Source organism: Mus musculus, chromosome 11, assembly GCF_000001635.26.
Source record: "Mus musculus strain C57BL/6J chromosome 11, GRCm38.p6 C57BL/6J".
NCBI lineage: Eukaryota > Metazoa > Chordata > Mammalia > Rodentia > Muridae > Mus > Mus musculus.
Genome location: NC_000077.6, coordinates 54,654,838 through 54,673,726, shown reverse-complemented (window position 1 = coordinate 54,673,726; position 18,889 = coordinate 54,654,838). Strand labels below are relative to the sequence as shown.

At 38.5% G+C, this 18,889-nt stretch overlaps 1 protein-coding gene across 15 annotated transcripts in view; it reads right to left on the bottom strand.

Annotated features, from left to right (window-relative positions):
* The window catches only part of Rapgef6 (Rap guanine nucleotide exchange factor (GEF) 6), a 176,478-nt gene that overhangs the window by 25,560 nt on the left and 132,029 nt on the right, over positions 1–18,889 (bottom strand). For 10 of the 15 annotated variants that reach the window (XM_006532560.4, XM_006532563.4, XM_030245697.1 and 7 more), the window contains 5 exons: positions 16,241–16,481; positions 12,541–12,924; positions 9,513–9,724; positions 4,990–5,113; positions 2,049–2,072 (listed from right to left, as the gene is read on the bottom strand). In XM_006532560.4, the coding sequence (XP_006532623.1) occupies positions 2,049–2,072; positions 4,990–5,113; positions 9,513–9,724; positions 12,541–12,924; positions 16,241–16,481 (985 nt within the window). The remainder of the gene's footprint in view (positions 1–2,048; positions 2,073–4,989; positions 5,114–9,512; positions 9,725–12,540; positions 12,925–16,240; positions 16,482–18,889) is intronic. The other 5 variants (NM_001252494.1, XM_017314348.2, NM_175258.4 and 2 more) reach the window with 1 other exon arrangement.

Here is an 18,889-nt window from a genome sequence, read left to right as displayed (position 1 = left end):
AGACGCGGGCTGGTGAGATGGCTCAGTGGGTAAGAGCACCCGACTGCTCTTCCGAAGGTCAGGAGTTCAAATCCCAGCAACCACATGGTGGCTCACAACCGTCTGTAACAAGATCTGACTCCCTCTTCTGGAGTGTCTGAGGACAGCTACAGTGTACTTATAATAAATAAATAAATAAATCTTTAAAAAAAAAAAAAAAATTAAATCAAGACGCAGCTGGTTGCTAGTAAGTTATAGTAGAAGAAATGTTAGACAGTTAGGGGTGCTAAGTTCCCTTGACCATTGCCTGACTTCCCTCCCCTCGATGATTCCTTATCGCCTCTGCTGCCTGTTCTATCAGCTATGACCCTCCCAAGTCTCCTCTCCGTGCTGAGAAAGTCCCAAGATCCCACCAGCATCCAGACACGTGAGAAGCATTTCAATAAGCTCAAACAAACAAGGTACTGCACTGGCTTTTCTTGGTACACAAGATAAAACATCTTATAATGTGGTGACTATTATTATGTGTGAGTGTGCATGTGTATGCATGCTACAGTGGATTTGTGAAGGTCAAAGGACTGCTGTATGGAACTGGTTTATCTCCAACTTTTATGTGGATTCCAGAGATTGAACTCACAGTGAAACAAAGTCTTAACATTTATAAACAAAATTTTAATGCTAGCATTTAATTATTTTATCTTAGTTGTTATCCAATATAAAAAAGCCAGCTTGTAAACAAAACTACAAAGTTCTAATGCATGAGAACGACAGATGATGATAAAGTATCTTCTGAACCACTGCAAAGCATCAAACACTGATGTGAAATAAGAACACCTGCTGTTTGCAAGCTCCAAATACTAGAGGAAAAAATGCTATCAGTTGAACAGTGGCTGCTGTAGCTCAGTCACTAGGTCATAAGATGCCCTACTGAGGTGGTAATGCATCAATTTCTACTTTCAGTAAGAAGAACCAGGGAAGACCAAGACACAAAGGTATGACGTAGAAGAAAACACACAAGAAACACACCAGAGGAGGAGAGTCAAGTTCACCAAATGAAAAACAAGACCACAAATAAGACTCAAAGAAAGACATGGCTAAAAAAATTCTTATATGTAGCCTAAGTATCTAACTTCACATTCATTAGTTTTAAACATCAAAATTCTATGTGGTCTCTGTATGCAATTCCATGCACCTATAGTACCAACTGTTTCCTTACTTAAAATAGAAAGGTCTAGGAAAATGATGCATACGATCTTTAACTGCCTGTGGCTCTAAACCAGATGGCTACCAATGCAGAACTAAGAGTCCAGAACCTACTTAAACCACAAAGGCTGAGCAGTTAAGAAGTTTTAGGGGAGAAAAGGGAATCTTTTTATTCAAAGGTGGTAGAAACTTAAAAGTAAATTTCAATTTAAGCTTCAAGTTTCAGGCATTCAGTGGATCTGATGAGGGATTAAAACCTCTATTCACTTTGACAATACAGATTAAGTAAATACGTCTCTCTGTAAAACTAATAAAAAATGCAACCCTTACAAACAGACTTTTTATACATCAACATATATGTTCTCTTTCATAAGACAGGCACTGAAATTAGAGAAAGTGTAGGCAGCTTTTAAAGCAGACTGCCTAGGTTTGGATACACCATCAATAAGCTGCAAGACTGGGCAATTTACCTTCCCCATCTGTACCATGGGGATAACAGACCAGCTCATAGGGTAAAAGACTTTTAAAGGTTATTCATTTTGGGAGCTTACAACAGTGTAGAGGACACAGGAAGTATGCAACAAATATTTGTTATTATTGTCTACATCTCATGAATCTGTTAAATTTAAATCTAAAAAGGGACTACAGGATGCCAATAATGGAAAAACAAAACAAACAAAACTGAGATCAATACAAGGCTAGTTCCATCACTACTTTCACCTTGTTAGCAAAAGGCATTTGTCAGAATGTAGGCTGACGGAGTTAATAGAAGGCATGCTATCTGGTTTGCGTGCATTAATGAAAAGGATGCAGCACATGTTAAGAGATGCACAACCTTCATTCCAGTTGTTCATTTCCCCACTTACCCCAGACTCCGCCACCTCTTCTTCCTGTAAGCAAGAGCCACAAACATTGAAGCATGTATTTGAATAGGAAAGCACAGAAAAAAAGACAACAGTTGAGAGTCAGAGAATTTATGCAGACAGAACAGAACAGAAAAATTTACCAGGAAAAAATTATATCTTAACAGTAAAAAATGGCTTTAATGAAATGAAGGACTGGGAAGGACACATTGAGTCCTGAAGGCCAGACACCTCTATAGCATGTACTTTAAAACATGCTTTAGATCAACTGCATTTTTAACACCCGTCTAGCCATTAGTTGATTTTTTTGTTTTTGTTTTTGTTTGTTTGTTTTCTAAGAGAGGGTTTCTCTATATAGCCCTGGAGGTCCTGGAACTCATTCTGTATACATGGCTGAACTCAAATGCAGAGAGATCCACCTGACTCCCGAGCACTGGAATCAAAGATGTGAGCCACCACTGCCTACTATTAAAGGATGGTGTTACTAAGCAGTTTATGGAACACGACGTGTTCCATTCAAACTTTCTATTCTGTCTTTGGAAGTGTAGGGACTGGTCTTAAGAACAGAGTCTCTACACACTTTTGGAACCACTCCTTTAAATGCTGAAAAATTACAAGGAACATACAGATATGTAAATCCATTTCTAAGTGAAGAAATTTCTCTAAGGAAGTATTTTAGGAGAAAAATTGACTAGCAAATTCAACTTGGAAAATAAAGAGGTAACAAAGCAGGGGTGGTGTGTGGTGGTGTACACTTATGCAGTTATGCACTTGTGCGATATGACCTGGGAGGAATTCCAAGCCAGTCTACAATGAGACCCTAATAATCTAGGTGCTGGTGGACACAACTGAACTAGAATAAATATATTTATTTCCCCATTCACTTCTTACTCAACCCAGGTTATTCCCAAGCAAACAGCCAGGCTGCTTCTTTTTAGTTGTGTGTTTGTGTGCATGTATGTGGGTATGTGTGCACATTTGTGTGTTTAAGGCAGAGGTAAGCCTCTGGTGTTGTTCCTAAGGTGTTATAAATCTGCCCTCCCCTGCCCCTCCCATTTTGAGACAGGATTATTTTCATTGGCTGGTAGCTAGCTAGTTTACATGATGCTGGGGACTGACAAGGACTCGAGCTTTCACTTTACTGAGTGAATCCTCTCTTGGCCCTCTTATATTAATTTGGAAGTACAGCTGGCACCTTAGTACACTATCAGATGATTTGGCAGGGACCTAATTTATTATGTCTTCAGGTACCGAATGAAAAGATGCACGAGTAAATGGAGGTTCACATAAGACAAGAGACAGTGGAAAGTCCACTGTACTAGGACATTCAACAAAAACAAAGACAGACAACAAGCCTCCTCCAGGTGTGCTTCAGTCCCTGCTTCTTACTGTTTTTTGTTTCCACAATTTGGAGAAGTGACATTTCATTACATTACCAAGAGAAAGACAAGAGATGGGAAGAGACTTGGCACTCCTTTCCCACTACTCTGAGAATCTCTAAACTAGAGCGAACATGAGATCAGCTACTAAGAAAAGCAGTGACTGCTCCATAGTGATGTAGGTGAAGCACGCGCAAGCAATACCTCTCCCAGACAAACTTAATCCAACACACACTATAAAGTATCAAGTATTTTTATTTTCTTAGAATATATGTATTTTAAAATCATAGCAATTATATATACTTAAAATTATTTTATTTATTAATGCCCTATTTGGAGAGGTCCAAAAGGAAAATCTGATAAAAAAAAGTTAGCAACTGTAATGTCTACTTACATGCTGAAGACTACAAAAATTACTGGAAATAGCTTAATACACTTTCTATAAACTCTATACATAAATCTGTAGTAGTCTTTTAAAAAAAAAGATTTATTTATTGTTATATGTAAGTGCACTGTAGCTGTCTTCAGACACACCAGAAGATGGCATTAGATCCAATTACAGGTGGTTGTGAGCCACCATGTGGTTGCTGGGATTTGAACTCAGGACCTTCAGAAGAACAGTCAGTGCTCTTAACCGCTGAGCCACCTCTCCAGCCTCTGTAGTAGTCTTTATAGTACACAAAGTATCAAATTAAAAAAGCATTCTCGTTTTGGGTGTGGCAGTGTACACCTGTAATACCAGCAATTGGAAGTAGAGGCAAGATCATGAGTTCTAGACCAGCCTCAGCTATAAAGTGAGTACAGAAAGAATTCTCCGATAAAATTAAAAGATAAATGAAACTCTAATAAAGATGTAGCATGGCTAAATGTACTTTCTGGGAAAGAGTTTAAATGCAAGCAAACAGTTACAATATAACTGTAACTTTTGGGAAAGAAATGTTCTAGAAAACTGAAGTACTAGTTAGATGTGCTAGGACTTTAAAAGAGGCGCAGAATAATTCTTTACTACTTAGGTTAGAAAGCAGATGAGACAATTTGCATTCAGATGATTTCAGGGAGCTCAACATTTTTATTTTATTTGCTTATTGGTACTTTACCTAACCACCATACAGAACTACTGATATAGTCAGAAAAGTAATTGGAAAAACTAGGGCTCAAATCTTAGCAAGTTATATAAAAACTGCTCCAGGGCCTGGAGATATGGCTCAGCAGTCAAAGGCACTGACCTTGCTTGCAGAGGACCCGAGTTCAATTCCCAGCACTTACATGGTTAATCACAAGCATCTGAGACACTAGTTCCAGAGAGGCCAACACCTTCTCTGGACTCTGCAAGCATTGTACATATGTGATACACAGACATACATGCAGGCAAACATATATAAATTAAAAATAAAACAAAACTACTTGGGGTTCAATTTCTTCAGATGTAAAGGGAGGTTGACTATTGCTTACCTGTGAGGATTACTGTAATGAAAGATTACTGGAGGCTGATGTGTACACAACAAAGGACAGACATCATTACCTCACCAGCCTGATGCTACCATAATGTGATTTCCATGTCATACCTCTGTCGGAACATCATGGCAGGGTCCATGTTGGCAGAAGTCATTCGAATAATATGACGGATTTCCTTGGCAATCATTCTTAGCTTCTCGAAGTTTACTAAGCCATCTACTTTGGAGTCATTTCCTATGAAATATATATATTTTTAAACTTCCATAATTACAATTTTATCTCCAAGTAGCACAAGTTCAGTTATTACTCCTGAGTACAGGTAAGTGTTTTTATTTTTTTTTGTTAATCAAACTGTCCCCCCACTCCCTTTTAAGACTTGATAAATTCATAGACTGTTCAGCCCTGACCCCAGGGAATGAGTTTCTAACAGCTGTGTTTCTCATGGGAATACAGAATACAGAAAGTGATTGTCTATGGCTGCTGAAACTGGTTCATTATCTCACAGGCATGTGCACAAGTTACAGCACACAATCTCCTTCTGTTCATGGTTTGTTCTACTGAAGGAAGCTACAGCACCTGACAACTTAGGCTAGCCAGGTGACAAAGGCACTGTGGGGCCCATTTACTTACTAATAATTAAGTTGGCCTGCAATTTTTTTGATTTATAACTCTTATTTTCTTTTTAAGAAATAAAAACTGGGTGTGGTGGCGCACACCTTTGATCCCATTACTTGGGAGGTAGAGGCAGGCGGATTTCTGAGTTCGAGGCCAGCCTGGTCTACAAAGTGAGTTCCAGGACAGCCAGGGCTATATAGAGAAACCCTGTCTCGGAAAAAAAAAAAAAAACAAAAAAAAAAAACAAAAACAAAAACAAAAAACAACAACAAAAAAAACAACAAAAAAAAAGAAATAAAAACTATTAAAGAAGTAGCAGATATACTCACAGGAGTAAATAGTGGGAGAGTAAGTAAAACTGGAATTCTTTCTCAAATGGTAAAAATTAGCTAAAACTAAGGTAGCTGTGTCATGGGGATACTTTCTGGCCTCATATTCACTTTTTCTCTCTTTGAATCTGAATTTGTCACCAAGACTTTAATCATTGGTATGAAAATACCTGTGTGTAAGTTTTTAATTTACAAAGTTGAAGGCTGTCACCTTTTCTTGAAGAGATTAATTGGCTTACCTAGTCTAAATCATCAGGCAAGAATGTCAGTGTTCAAAAGTCAGTCTGTCTGACCATAGATAGTAGCATTTAACTACACCTGTCTGTAACTGTTAGTGCAACCCAATTTTTCTAACAGGGAAAGCCCTGAAGCCAGTTTGAGAGCTCTCTGGGTCTAGATCACATCCCTTTCCACAGTAAGTGAGTGGCATTTGTACACTGGTCACAGGAATGGTTCGTGGCCTCAATGCCAGCTGGAAACAAAACAACACCAACCATGCTAAGTGAGAACAATGTTGTAAGAATACGTGAGAAATCTGTGAGGATCTTTTCTTAAAGTAATGTGATGATAACGAAATTCTGAGGCAACTAGGAGACTCTCCCTGCTGATGACAGTTAGCAAGGGCAGACAGGGCACAGGGAGCTGAAATAAGCCCTTCAGTGCTTTGAGGTAACAAGAATAAAATAGAGTTAAATCCAATTAAACGTTAATGTTTTGCTTTGGGACTCTGACTTTATTCTGAAGATAATAATGAACCAAATGTAGATTGGAAGAAAGCCTAAAACCCTGGAAATGAATTAAAAACATTTGGGATTGGGGCTGGCAAGATGGTTCAGGGGTTAAGAATACTAACTGCTTTTCCAGAGGTCCTGAATTCAATTCCCAGCAACCACATGATGGCTCAAAACCATCTGCAATGGGATCTAATGTCCTCTTCTGGCGTATATGAAGACAGCTACAGTGTACTCATTCATATATACTTACTTATGTATATGCATGTATTGTGATTGCCTTAACTGAGCAAGGTTCAATCCTTTTTGGAAGAACAGAATATTAGTCATAAATTTCCAATTTTTTGGGGGGAGGTAACTTTTTCACTATTCTCTAAACAAACAAATAAACAAAAAACCAAAAAATAAAAACATCAATGTATATCAAGAAAAAAATGAATGTGAACATGACAAGATGTAAAAGATGATTCAGAGAGAGAACCAGGGAAGACCCAGATCACAGAGTCACTACAGAGAAACTTTGAAATACCCATTTTAAACATGTTCAAAGATACAAAATCAATACTGCTACTTTAACAGAGAATATGAAAGAAAAGAAACAGTAAAACTGAGAAACATTGAAGTAGAGTAGGAATTCAGGGACAGGTTTCACTGACTAGACACAGCTGAAGAGAAGATTGTCAAGACGAATGACAATACTTGGAGAACAGCAAGACAACAAGATAACCTGCAGGAAGATGTGAGACTAAAGAGGCACAGTAGTCAAAATAAAACCAAAGTCCCAAAACTGATGCCAGAAACGGGCAAATAAAAAACTAACTATACAGAATATTCCAAAACTGAAGGAAAATCAATCTATTTTAATATGACCCATAAATGTAAACCAGAGCTACAAATGAAACAAAATTACAAGCCTCATACCTTATAAAACCTAGTAGAACAGAAAACCATGAGAAGGCAAAGGTCCCAACTGCAGCTATCAGCAGAGGCAGTGCAAAGAATAGTAAGTGTACAGTTCATGTCTCAATTGTGACAATGGGAGCCAGAAAACAACAGATGCTACTTCAAAATGCTGAAGGAAAGCAGCTGCCAATCCAAACTATATTTCTGAAATTGAAGTCTTGGACTTTCAGATGAACAAAAATTGAGATCTCCATCACTTTAAGGTAATAACGGTGTCTGATGTACCAAACAAAATCAAACTCCTAAACAACTAAACAAAGCCCTCAAAACCACAAAGTACACTAGCCACATGGACACACAGAAACGTAGGATGAAAGAAAGAGCAGCAAGCACAAATAGACACACGTGAGATTAAACACTGATTTTAGTAACTGACAGTAAAACAATGTAGGATTGACAGCACAATAGGTAAATAAAATTTCGTGATGAGTAAATGAAACTTGAATAGTTCAAGTTCTTCACATGGCCTGCAATAACACAACATTAATGTGTGAACACACTGACACTTATATCATCTGGTGTAACAGTAAAAAGAATAGAAAACAGTATGAGGTTACTAAGGGAACAGAGTAGGAAAAATACTATTATCACAGAAAAGTTAATGCAAATAGACTGTAAATGAACTATAGTAGGAAAAGATTAAAAAAAAAACTTTTTAGTTAAGAATTTCTACTCATCAAAAATAACTTTAAAACAGACAAGTTACTCTATACCCAGGATGTAGAAGAGAATGTTTGTAGAAATTGTAAACAAAAAAGGAAATCTACTATAAAATGAGCAAGGAATCCAAACTGGTAACTGTCAAGAGGGTTAGCGCACAGAGGGTGCCTTAGCCCATTCATAGTCATCAAAGTACAAACTATAAGCTATAAGCTATAAACTATCTATCAAGTTATAAGCACATAGTTATTGTAATGTGAAAAACAGAGCTGAATTGAACAGATAATGGCAAGGATGAGCAGTGAGAACACCTCCAGGGCTAGAAACCAACTTACCACCACACCATTTTTTTTAAGGGTTGAGCCACAGAGTCTACTAAGAATATATTGTATAGTCATTAAGACTACATCTGCCTAGAGAGTATGAACAGAGAATAAACAGCATTCTTCACAGCAGGACAACAATGGGAACTACTTAAAACCCACAGATCAGAATGAATCACTGTATAGCACTAAGACATGGATCACTAAGCTAAGCAGTTTTGGACAACAGTGAAGATTCTCCCTAATCCTAATATTTTTTCACCAAAATAAGACAAAAATCAAGTCAAACATTCTGTGAATCTGTTTGTCTAAAGGTCAAGAACAATTGAGACTCAACTGTGGCATTAGGAATCAGGATACAAGTCACCTTAAAGAGAGGAAGAGGGAGGTTGGCAGTGAGCAGGAGCAAGCTTTTAGGGTGCTGGCAATACTAAATTTTGCCCATAAAACTGACTATGTTGCCAGGCGTGGTGGTGCACGCCATTAATCCAAGCACTCGGGAGGCAGAGGCAGGTGGGTTTCTGAGTTCGAGGCCAGCCTGTCTACAAAGTGAGTTCCAGGACAGCCAGGGCTACACAGAGAAACCCTGTTTCGAAAAACCAAAAAAACAAAACAAAAACAAAAAAACCCAAAAAACTGACTATGTTGTTAGATTTTATTAGTTGCTCATTTGTTTTGGGTACTTTTCCTTATATGAGAATTAAATTTTAAAAAATTGGAAGGAAAAACCATTACTAAGCTTAAAGCAAATACAAGGCTGGGTATGTTTGGTATGTGCCTAAGTGCTAGGGAGGTGTCAGCAAAGTTTTATCTTAGTGTCAAGTTTATATCTGAACTTTTACTGTGAACATTTCAATTTGCTACTGTCAACAATATAGCTTTGGATGTCATAAATTCACTGCACTTAGCTGTATGAAGATTTAGTGACATGAAATAATTATATTGAAGTGGATAATAGATTAAATGCTGCAGCTAAAGCTAAACATGCTAATTTTCAAATGGCTTCAAATACCTTCATGGAGAAATGTCATATCTTTCTTGACAACAGGGAAGAGTGGAATAATTGGAGGCTGCATGCTTTGACTACTAAGAATATTTCTGTATTTTGCCATATTTCTAGATGGATCAAAAAGGTCTTGTAGATCTTGAAGATGTTTCTCATATTTGCTTGGCAACTTTTCCCAAGTGCCTCTGAGTCGTGCTACCGGTGCCAGGTTCAAGCCACTGTCAAAATGAGAATAAAAACATTAAGAATAGATTCAGAGGAAAGGGTAGGTCAATAAAGACACAACCATGATCTATATATAATAAAACAAAAGAGAACTATTAAAAATAAACAAAAAGGACTCTTTTAATCTTAAAACAAGAAGAATCTCTTCCAGAGGCTCTCTGGTAGTATAACAATTGCTCTATACTCTGCATGTAAGAGATAACTGTACCAATCACATAAGAGTTAAAAAGAACGTAAGCATTGGAGTGTTGCTCATTATCAACTAACTTACACAACATTGACCTGAAACAGTTTACATGACTGACTGAGGTAGACTCTTGATTCAAGTTTCTGTATCTCAAGGCTCCAATCTCGTCCCCTAAGTCTCCAGATACCCACTATCCCTGCTGCAGTGGACTTTAAACAAGTTCAGATATTCCCTAAGTTGAAAACAATATTTATGTCCATCAGCCAGCAGTTTCTCCTCATTCCTTTACTTTCATGCTGCATGCCAAAGGTCACCTATCAATAAACAGTGTGAACCTAATACATTCCAACATTCCTACAGTTTAGTCCCCTGCTTCTCGGGCTTCTGATTTTTACCTATACCACTACATGTAAAATGTTCTCCAACTTCCAATTTTAAGGTAGGAATTAAATGTTTATTCACCCTTGTTTCTAAGAAATCACCTCCCCACTACTGTAAGAATAAAACAGAAAATGTAACTTCAGCCAAGTCCCAAACTAGAATGATTGCCAAAAATTAGCCAAGGATAAACAGCAGTAAGTAGAGGGACCAAAAAATGACACGTGCAGCTAAAGAATGAAGGAAGGCTGAACAATAGGGCTCTAAAGTTACAAGGCAAAGAACAATTCCTGGTCTGGGATAAGAGCAAGAAAGTCTGTGCACTGCCATCAGGAAGGGTTGATTTCTTCAACGTGAATGTCAGGGGTAGTAATATTAAATCAGTGCCTGTAAAGATAAATTCTGAAGGAAGCTGTTCAGGAGGATAGCATGGAGAAACTAAGTTGTACACAGCCCTAAGGCTGCCACTCTCCACTCACTTAAAAAGCCAAAGGCAAAATAATTTTCAAGGCCAATCCTGTTAACCAGGAATTGTGCCCTAGCTTCTCTCTCATATGAACCTTTGTAAATAGCTAGTACAGGAAAGTCCCCATTCAGAAAGAATGCAACAACTATATGCAGCAAAAGAATAAAGAGTGCTTGCCTTTGGAGGATACATTTGATGAACCCATCATAGAACAGACATTATACATTAAAATTCACAAACCACAAGACCAAAGAACAATATGATAAAACTTACCATGATTATATAATACACACACACACACACACACACACACACACACACACACACACACACACACACACCTTCCATCAGATTGTAGGGTAATTAAGACAATATAAGGATGCCATGTGTAGTAAGATATACTGAACATTCAAAGAAATGTTCAAGACTTATATGAATAAAACTATGAATGTCACAGGCGAAAATGAAGTGTAGCAGTGTTTTGGGGGTAAAGGAGCCATTGCTAAATAAATCTATATATTCTATGTAATTTAAATGAAAATACTCTGAAGACTTTTTTTTTAGAAAACCTAAATAAACTGGCTCTAAGGCTCATATCAAACATGCCAGCAACAGCCAGAGAAAGGACGAGGACAAGAACAAAGAGCTTGACTAGTTCTGTGAGAACTCAATTTAAAGCTCTAGCAACTATAGTTAAATCACTAGGATAGAATGCAGAAGCAGACCAAGACATGTTTGGGGTGTTAGCAGCATATTTTATTTTTTAAAGATTTATGTGCATGTGTTTGTCTACATGTATGTATGTGTACCACATGCATGCCTGGTGCCTGCAGAGGCCAGAAAAAGACATTAGACCCCCTAGATCTGAAGTTACAGATAGTTGTGGGCTGCCATGTAGATATATAATGCTTATTCAAAAGTTGAACATTAGTTTTCCTAGTTGGGTGTGTCACTGCATGTCTTTAATCTAGCACCTGGGAGGCAGAGGCAGGTGTGAGTTTGAGGCCTGGTCTACATAGTGAGTTCCAGTCCATATATATATATATATATATATATATATATATATTTATATATATATACACACACACACACACACACACACACACATATATGTGTGTGTGTGTGTGTGTGTGTGTGTGTATGTATATGAGGTCCTGTCTCAAAAACAACAAACAACAACAATAAGCTTTCCTCTTAGCCTTCTGTTCTAGCCACCTCTATTTCTTTTATCAGCCACTGATCCCAAGAAACATTATCAGGAATCTCCAGGGGCCACTCCAGGCTGGGACTCAGATCAGTGTTTTCCTAAGCTATTATTAGAGGGACTTCTTGCAGCCAAAGGGAACTAACATAGCAACCCACAAATAGACAACATGCAGAGCGACAAGACTTTGGAACATGCAGTTGTAAATGGGATGTCTTTGGGCTCATGGATCTATTTGGAAGAGGAGGTGGAAAGATAGCAAAAGCCAGAGGGGATGATGACTCCAAGAAAACACCACCTTCAAGATACAAGACTGATATACAGAGGAACTCACAGAGTCTGTGTAAGTTCAAACCAGACAAGGTCCCAGCACTAAGAGGGGGAAGTAGCTCCCACTCTTAACCAAGAAGCTATCTGTAATTAATACCCACTGACAAAAAAAAAATAGTTTTTTCTAATGGAGTCTCACTGGGTATGTAACCATATGTCATGCCTTTTTGTTAAACAAGAACAAAAGAACTCAATGGTATCTTTATAGAAAAAAGTCATCATATAGGTATCTATACAAACTTACCTTATTATTGCAAACATGGAATTGAAATTCTTGCATTCTCGGCAATGAAGAGCAATTTTGATAAAATGTTTAATAATCTTCATTCTTTTCAGCTGATTTGACTCACTTAAAATCTCTGAGGCAACCCAGAATGTCTCTTGGTTTACAATATCCTCAAATTGTTTCAAGTGAGTATTTCCTGTTTTGGAATCTAATTTAAAAAGATCATCAATGTATTCAGTAGGCTCAATGTTACGAAATAAATCAAAGTCTCTCATGGAGAGCTGGGTGGCGACCTCGATGGTACTGAGCTGCAGCATGGAGAGCTGGCTTTCCTTAAGTAGTTCCTGAGCATCTTCATCAGAACACAATGTTTCTGTTTCCATGTTGTTTTTTAGGTAATACCTAAATGAGAAGGAAATTATCATTAGTAGGTTTCATCTAATAGATGGAATGGGAAAATACTTTAAAGGACATCCTGAGAAGTCCCACTTCTGCTGTCTAACATCTATCATTGCAGAAAAAATAAAAACAATGATGAAAATTATCTTGAAGTCAGTCATTTTAAGAAACTACTTGCATGTGTGAACCATCATGTGTTGTCCTGAGAATAAAAGCTCTACGGGGCAATGTTAGATTCTTCTCTGAAATTGCTTGTCTGGTCCTTAGGGGCAGTGATGGGAAACTAACACAGAAAACTGGTGCTGGACAAGCAGGGTCATTGCTGTAGCTAACCTTATCAAATAGTTACTAAGCTTTTGGGACTGGTTGGTGGGAGGAAAATGTAAGACCTTGGAAATACGGAACACAGAAGTCCTAGAATACCACTATCATAGATGACAGTTGGTAACTGGATTAGAGGTCACCATGTTATATTCTGCCTAAGAACTTGTTTACCATTTTGTTTATGCTAAGACTGCTGGAGACCAAGTTTAAAAATAATTTAGGCAGAGGAAATTTCAAGCCTGATAAGGTGTCCAGTCTGTGGACCAACACTATTACTAGTTGCTTTATTTACTTTTATAGTGAAAATTGGGAGAAAGAGTAAGAATATAAACACGTTAGCTTAGTTTTATCAGCCAACCTGAAGCTGGAACTAAGGAGGGCATGCTTTTAAAAAGATCAGCACAAATAGGCTCAGTGGTTAAGAGTACTGCCTGTCCTTTCGAGAGGTCTCCAGTTCAATACTAAGCAACCACATGGTGGCTCAGAACCATCTGTCATGGGATCTGATGCCCTCTCTGATGCTGTCTGCCATACAGGCGTAGAGGCAAATAAAGTGCTCATGTACATAAATAAATAAATAAACCTTTTAAAAAAGGATCAGTGCCATTTACAGCAGCGGTTCTCCACCTTCCTAATCTTTCAACTCTTTAATACAGTTCTTCATGTTGTGGTGACTCCAATCATGAAACCATTTTTGTTGCTACTCCCTAACTGTAATTTTTCTACTGTTATGAATCATAATGTAAATATCTGACATGTGACCCCAGTGAAAGGATCATTCCACTTGAAAGGGCCGTGACCCGCAGGTTGAGAACTGCTCATTTAAAGGAAGCAAGCACATCAGGATGACCAGGAACTGTCTGAAGGGCTTATCAGGACATGGTCAGATCTTTCTTGTAGCAGCTGAGTGTGCTAACTTGTAAACGAATTTAAAAGAAATTTTGTCTGGACTCAGTGCCAAAGGTCTCTAGACCAGGCTAACCTCAAACTTATAAAGATCTATCAGTTTTAGTCTCCCCAGTGCTGGGATTAAAGATGTGCACCATCATGTCCACTGGCACAGGCCTTATTCCAGTTACTTGGGAGTCTGAGACAGTAAGATTCTATCAAGGTGTGCTTTGATAACTTAGTGAGATCATGTTTCAAAAATAAGCAATTAAAACAGGGGTGGGGTGTGGCAGGTGGGATAGGGATTGGATATAGCCCAGTGGTGGAAGCCTTACCATGTAAGAGGATCTAGGTTCAACTGACAGTACTTCAAAAACAAATACAAAATGTCTAAGTAAAAAACTTCCTTTTGAAAAAAGGGCGAGCCACCTGGACCCCTATTAGCACAGTGCCTGCCACTAAATATATTGTTTCCCAGGGTTAACTTTATCATGCTCAACTATCTAGCCACTCATAAACTACTGCAGCTCGAGTCCGAAGGGTCTTGCTATTGCTTAGCCTGGCAGCCGGCTGTGGCACTGTCTATGTGTTTTTGCAGGCATGTAGTCATGGAGGTTTCTACCAAGATTTTTTCAAAGAAAGGCTAGAGAAACCAGGCAATGTGTGGCAGGGGCAAGACTGCAGCAGTCAGCCTCTGTCTGGGCAGGTTGGTAAGTAAAGTGAAAGGTGAAGATGAAGATACTATGGAGATGCCATCAATGTGGAATGCCAGACAAGGCAAGGAAAGCCAAAACAAGTTCAAGACAGTTCAAAGGTGGGTCTTCTCAAGCCAACAGAATGACACCATGTGCCCTGGGCACAGGCTTGGATCTACAGGATTTAATGTTTGCCTCAACGAATTTTGTCTTATTGTGGTCTGATTGGTTATTCCCACTTGGAATGGAAATTTACCTAGTGCCACTTTTATCTTTGTGTTTTAGTTTTTGAAGACAGAGTTTCTTTGTGTAACAGCTCTGGTGTCCTGGAACTCCCTTTGTAGACCAGGCTGGACTCAAACTCACAGAGATCTGCCTGCCTCCATCTCCTGAGTGCTGGGACTATATACTTTCATCTTTTTTATTCTTCAAGGACAAGCTAAGGGTTTGTCCTGAGTCTTAGAAGAGACTCTGGGTTTGGGCAAACAAACTGTGTGAAACAAGTTGGAAGGATTAAGATGTTTAAGATTCTTAGAAGATGGACTGTGTTTTACATTTTGAGACTGCACGACTGGGGAGAACGTTCCAATATGAACTGTTTCACATGAGTTCAGATGGAAGGTGGTGCATGCCTTGTAAAGAAGGATGAGCTGGAGAAGGCAGGTCACTGGGGTCACGCTTCTGAAAGTTATAGCTAGCCCCTAATCTCATTCCCTCTCTGCTTCCTGACTGCCATGAGAGGATCTGCTTCTGCTCTGCTACACTCTCCCTGCCACGATGGACCAGGAACAAAGTCAATCCTTCCTCCATCAAGTTGTTTCTGCCTGGTGTTTTGTGACAGCAATGAGAACTTAATACAGTACCTGACATCTGGGTGCTATTAGATAAATGTTTGTTCACAGGAAATATAATTTCTGACTGACAAGAAAAAGCACATACATCAAGACTCGTTTTCATCCATATTCAGTAGTTGCTATTGGACCCACTTCCTCCTTTCCTCCTGTCTGAAACTTTCAAGTGAGGCAAAAAAAAGTGGACCTGTACACAGAAGTTGTCCTTAGTGATTTCTCCTATATTAAATAAACGTTGCATCTCAGCAAGTGGTAGGTAGGATCAACCCTTGTTCTCTTTAGAACAGAACACCTATGGTACTTAGTAGCTGAGAGGCAGGCCTTGACTATTTACAGCTGGGCATAGATTACACAGGACTGCTTTCTTTCTTCTCTTTACGGCAGTCTTTAAGGATCCCTCCAAGTTTCTATTTACATAATTGTAGAGACAAAAACTTGAGAGGAGAAATCTTACTTTAATTCTTAGAACTAGCAAAGAAGCATGCTGTTTGTTCCTAAAACACCCATTTTAACAGGGAATCCACAAACAGCACTCTGCGTATTCAGGGCATGCTCACTCACCTTCCATTGAGTTGAATTCTATCAGCTAATTTGGAGAACTGGTCCGGAAGTCTTCTCTGCTTTATAACACCCTCAGGAGTAACAGACACTTCACAGAGGGAGTATGTGTCAGATGCACCAGTCAAACCGAATTCCTGTACAGCTTGGCAGACCACTTCTTTAGCTGTGGTATCCTTACTGATGATAATGTAGCAACTTTGTTGATCTGCTTTGAAAACTCTTATAACTTGATCAGGAATATCTATATAAACACAAAGTTGAGCCTTAGTATTTCAAAAAGTAACATTTAAATACCCCCAAAAGCAACTTGGAGTACAAGGACCCCTCTACACATTGAAATATACACTTCTATTTCACACAGGATATGACAGAAATGTATCCATTTTCTTCAGATGAAAAATACTAATAGAAATTCACAAAGATAAAAACTGTGATAATACAATTTAAAGACATTATTCGTTTAACATATTACAAACATTTATGTAATTATTCCTTAATAAAGCTATTTATATCAATTATAAAAAAAACCATGTTCTGACTGCATGTATGCTTGTGTTCCACATGAATGCTAGGAGCTCGCAGAAGCCAGAAGAGGATGCTGGACCACTGGGACTTGAGTTAGAGATGACTGTGAGCCATCATGTAGGATCTGGGACTGAAGCTGGGTCCTCTGGATGGGGCTTCTAATCATTAAGCCATTTCTCTAGGCCTCAAGCTATTTAATGTTAACAAGTAGGAAGAGTACTCCATATGTATTGTTTGTGGGTATGTGCACAAGAGTGCAGATGCTACTGGAGCCAACCAACATGGGATTACTGTTTTCTATCTTGATACAGAGCATGATACAAACTTCCCGACAGTAGGTAATTTATCTTTTCAAGCTTTTCAGTGACAACCTTTAAAAAGCCTTTGAAAAGGTATGTATATTTTCCAGGTCTTTAAAATAGTTTCCAATCTTTACAATCCTAGAATGTGAGAAAGGAAATTTGGTCAGGTCCGTATTAAAATTGTTTATTACTTTACATTTTTGTCTTGCTGCCTATTTTGAAAGGCTATCTTTTTCTTGACTTCAATACTTTGGGGTTTTTTTTTGTTTTGTTTTGTTTTTGGATACACGGTCTCTCCTCTTCCTTCCCTTCCCTCCCCTCCTCTTCCTCCCTCTCCTCCTCCCCGCTGTAGTACTAGCAGTTCTGGATCTTACAAAGTAGACCAGGCTGGCCTTAGACTCTCAGAGATGCACCTGCCTCTGCCTCCTAAGTGTCAGGTTTAAAGGTGTGTGCCACCATATCTGGCTTCCAATACTTTTTGGCATTACCTGTGTTCCTTCTGAGTCATTATACTCATTCTTCCATAAAGTGGCAATCCTAGACTTTTTTTTTTTGAGGGAGGCATTATTTGTGTTTTTTATGTGAGTTTGTATAAGTGTGCATGTAGAGGTCAGAGTTAGGTATCTTCAACGGTTCTCCACCTATCTTTTGAGATATAGTCTTTCAATGAACCTGGAGCTCCTTGATTCCACTAAACTGAGTAGCCAGTGAGAACCCCTACTCTCTATTTCTCCAGCCTTGAGATGGTGACTGCTGTGCAGTGTAGCAGCAGCCACTAATTTTTTGTAAATACAAATGCTAGGTATTAAACTCTTGTGTAACAAATACTTCCTTCACCTACTATGTCATCTCCTCTGCAGCCTATTTTCTCAGTTTTATATTAACTTTATTTTAAAGAGAAAAGTATTTAAATGTCCATATGATTAAACACCTCAATCTTTGTTCTGTGATTTGCTAATAGCAAATACATTCTAGCTAAGATATGTACATATGACATGCATATGTAAGCACTTCCTCCTTCTGTCTTATCTAAGGGAAGAGCTCACATCTCCAGGACAATGCTTACTTCAGGAAAGATGCTAAAAAAGAACAATGACACGACAGAATAAACAAATGCTGAATTTCCATAGGAAAATAAGCTGTATTTACAATAGGGATATTTATGGCTGTGACTTGTGATGATGGCAGCAAATAAGTATATACTTTTGTTCAGTACTGTCTTTCTAGCACTATACGCACTGTTAGGAAAAAAGGGAAGATGAGAATAATGAACAGGCACAGCAGCAAGCAATTCTACAGAATAAAATAACCCTGGGTCAAGTTCATGTACTCAGTAGTCTCTGTTCTAGGAAGATGTACCAAGCTGGCTGTCTTTGATGTATGTAAAGGTCTGAGACATCAATACTTGCTCATATTTCTTGCCAATGAATGAGTTTCTGAGTTGCAGCTAATAGCACCATTATTCCCTGAGTTACAAGGTAGTTTTATACTCCACCCAAATTAGGCATGCTTCTCTGCCTAGAACTAGAAATTACTGTAAGCAGGTCGAAGTTTGGTTGTCAGGAGAAGAAAAGTGGGTGAACGGATTTCACCATGCACTTTTACTCTTTAAAAAGGAACCAAACAGTACTTGTGTTACTTGTATTGTCTCTGCACTTTTCATGGACTGGATCTTAGGCTCTAGAAGTGGATCTCTCTGATAGAACTTTGGAGGCTAAGCCTCAGCAAGTGGTTCTGGCTGACCTTGAGAACATGGCAAAACATCAATGCCTTTATTAGCAGCTTTAGAAGGATAGATTCACAGACAGGATAGGGATTTGCA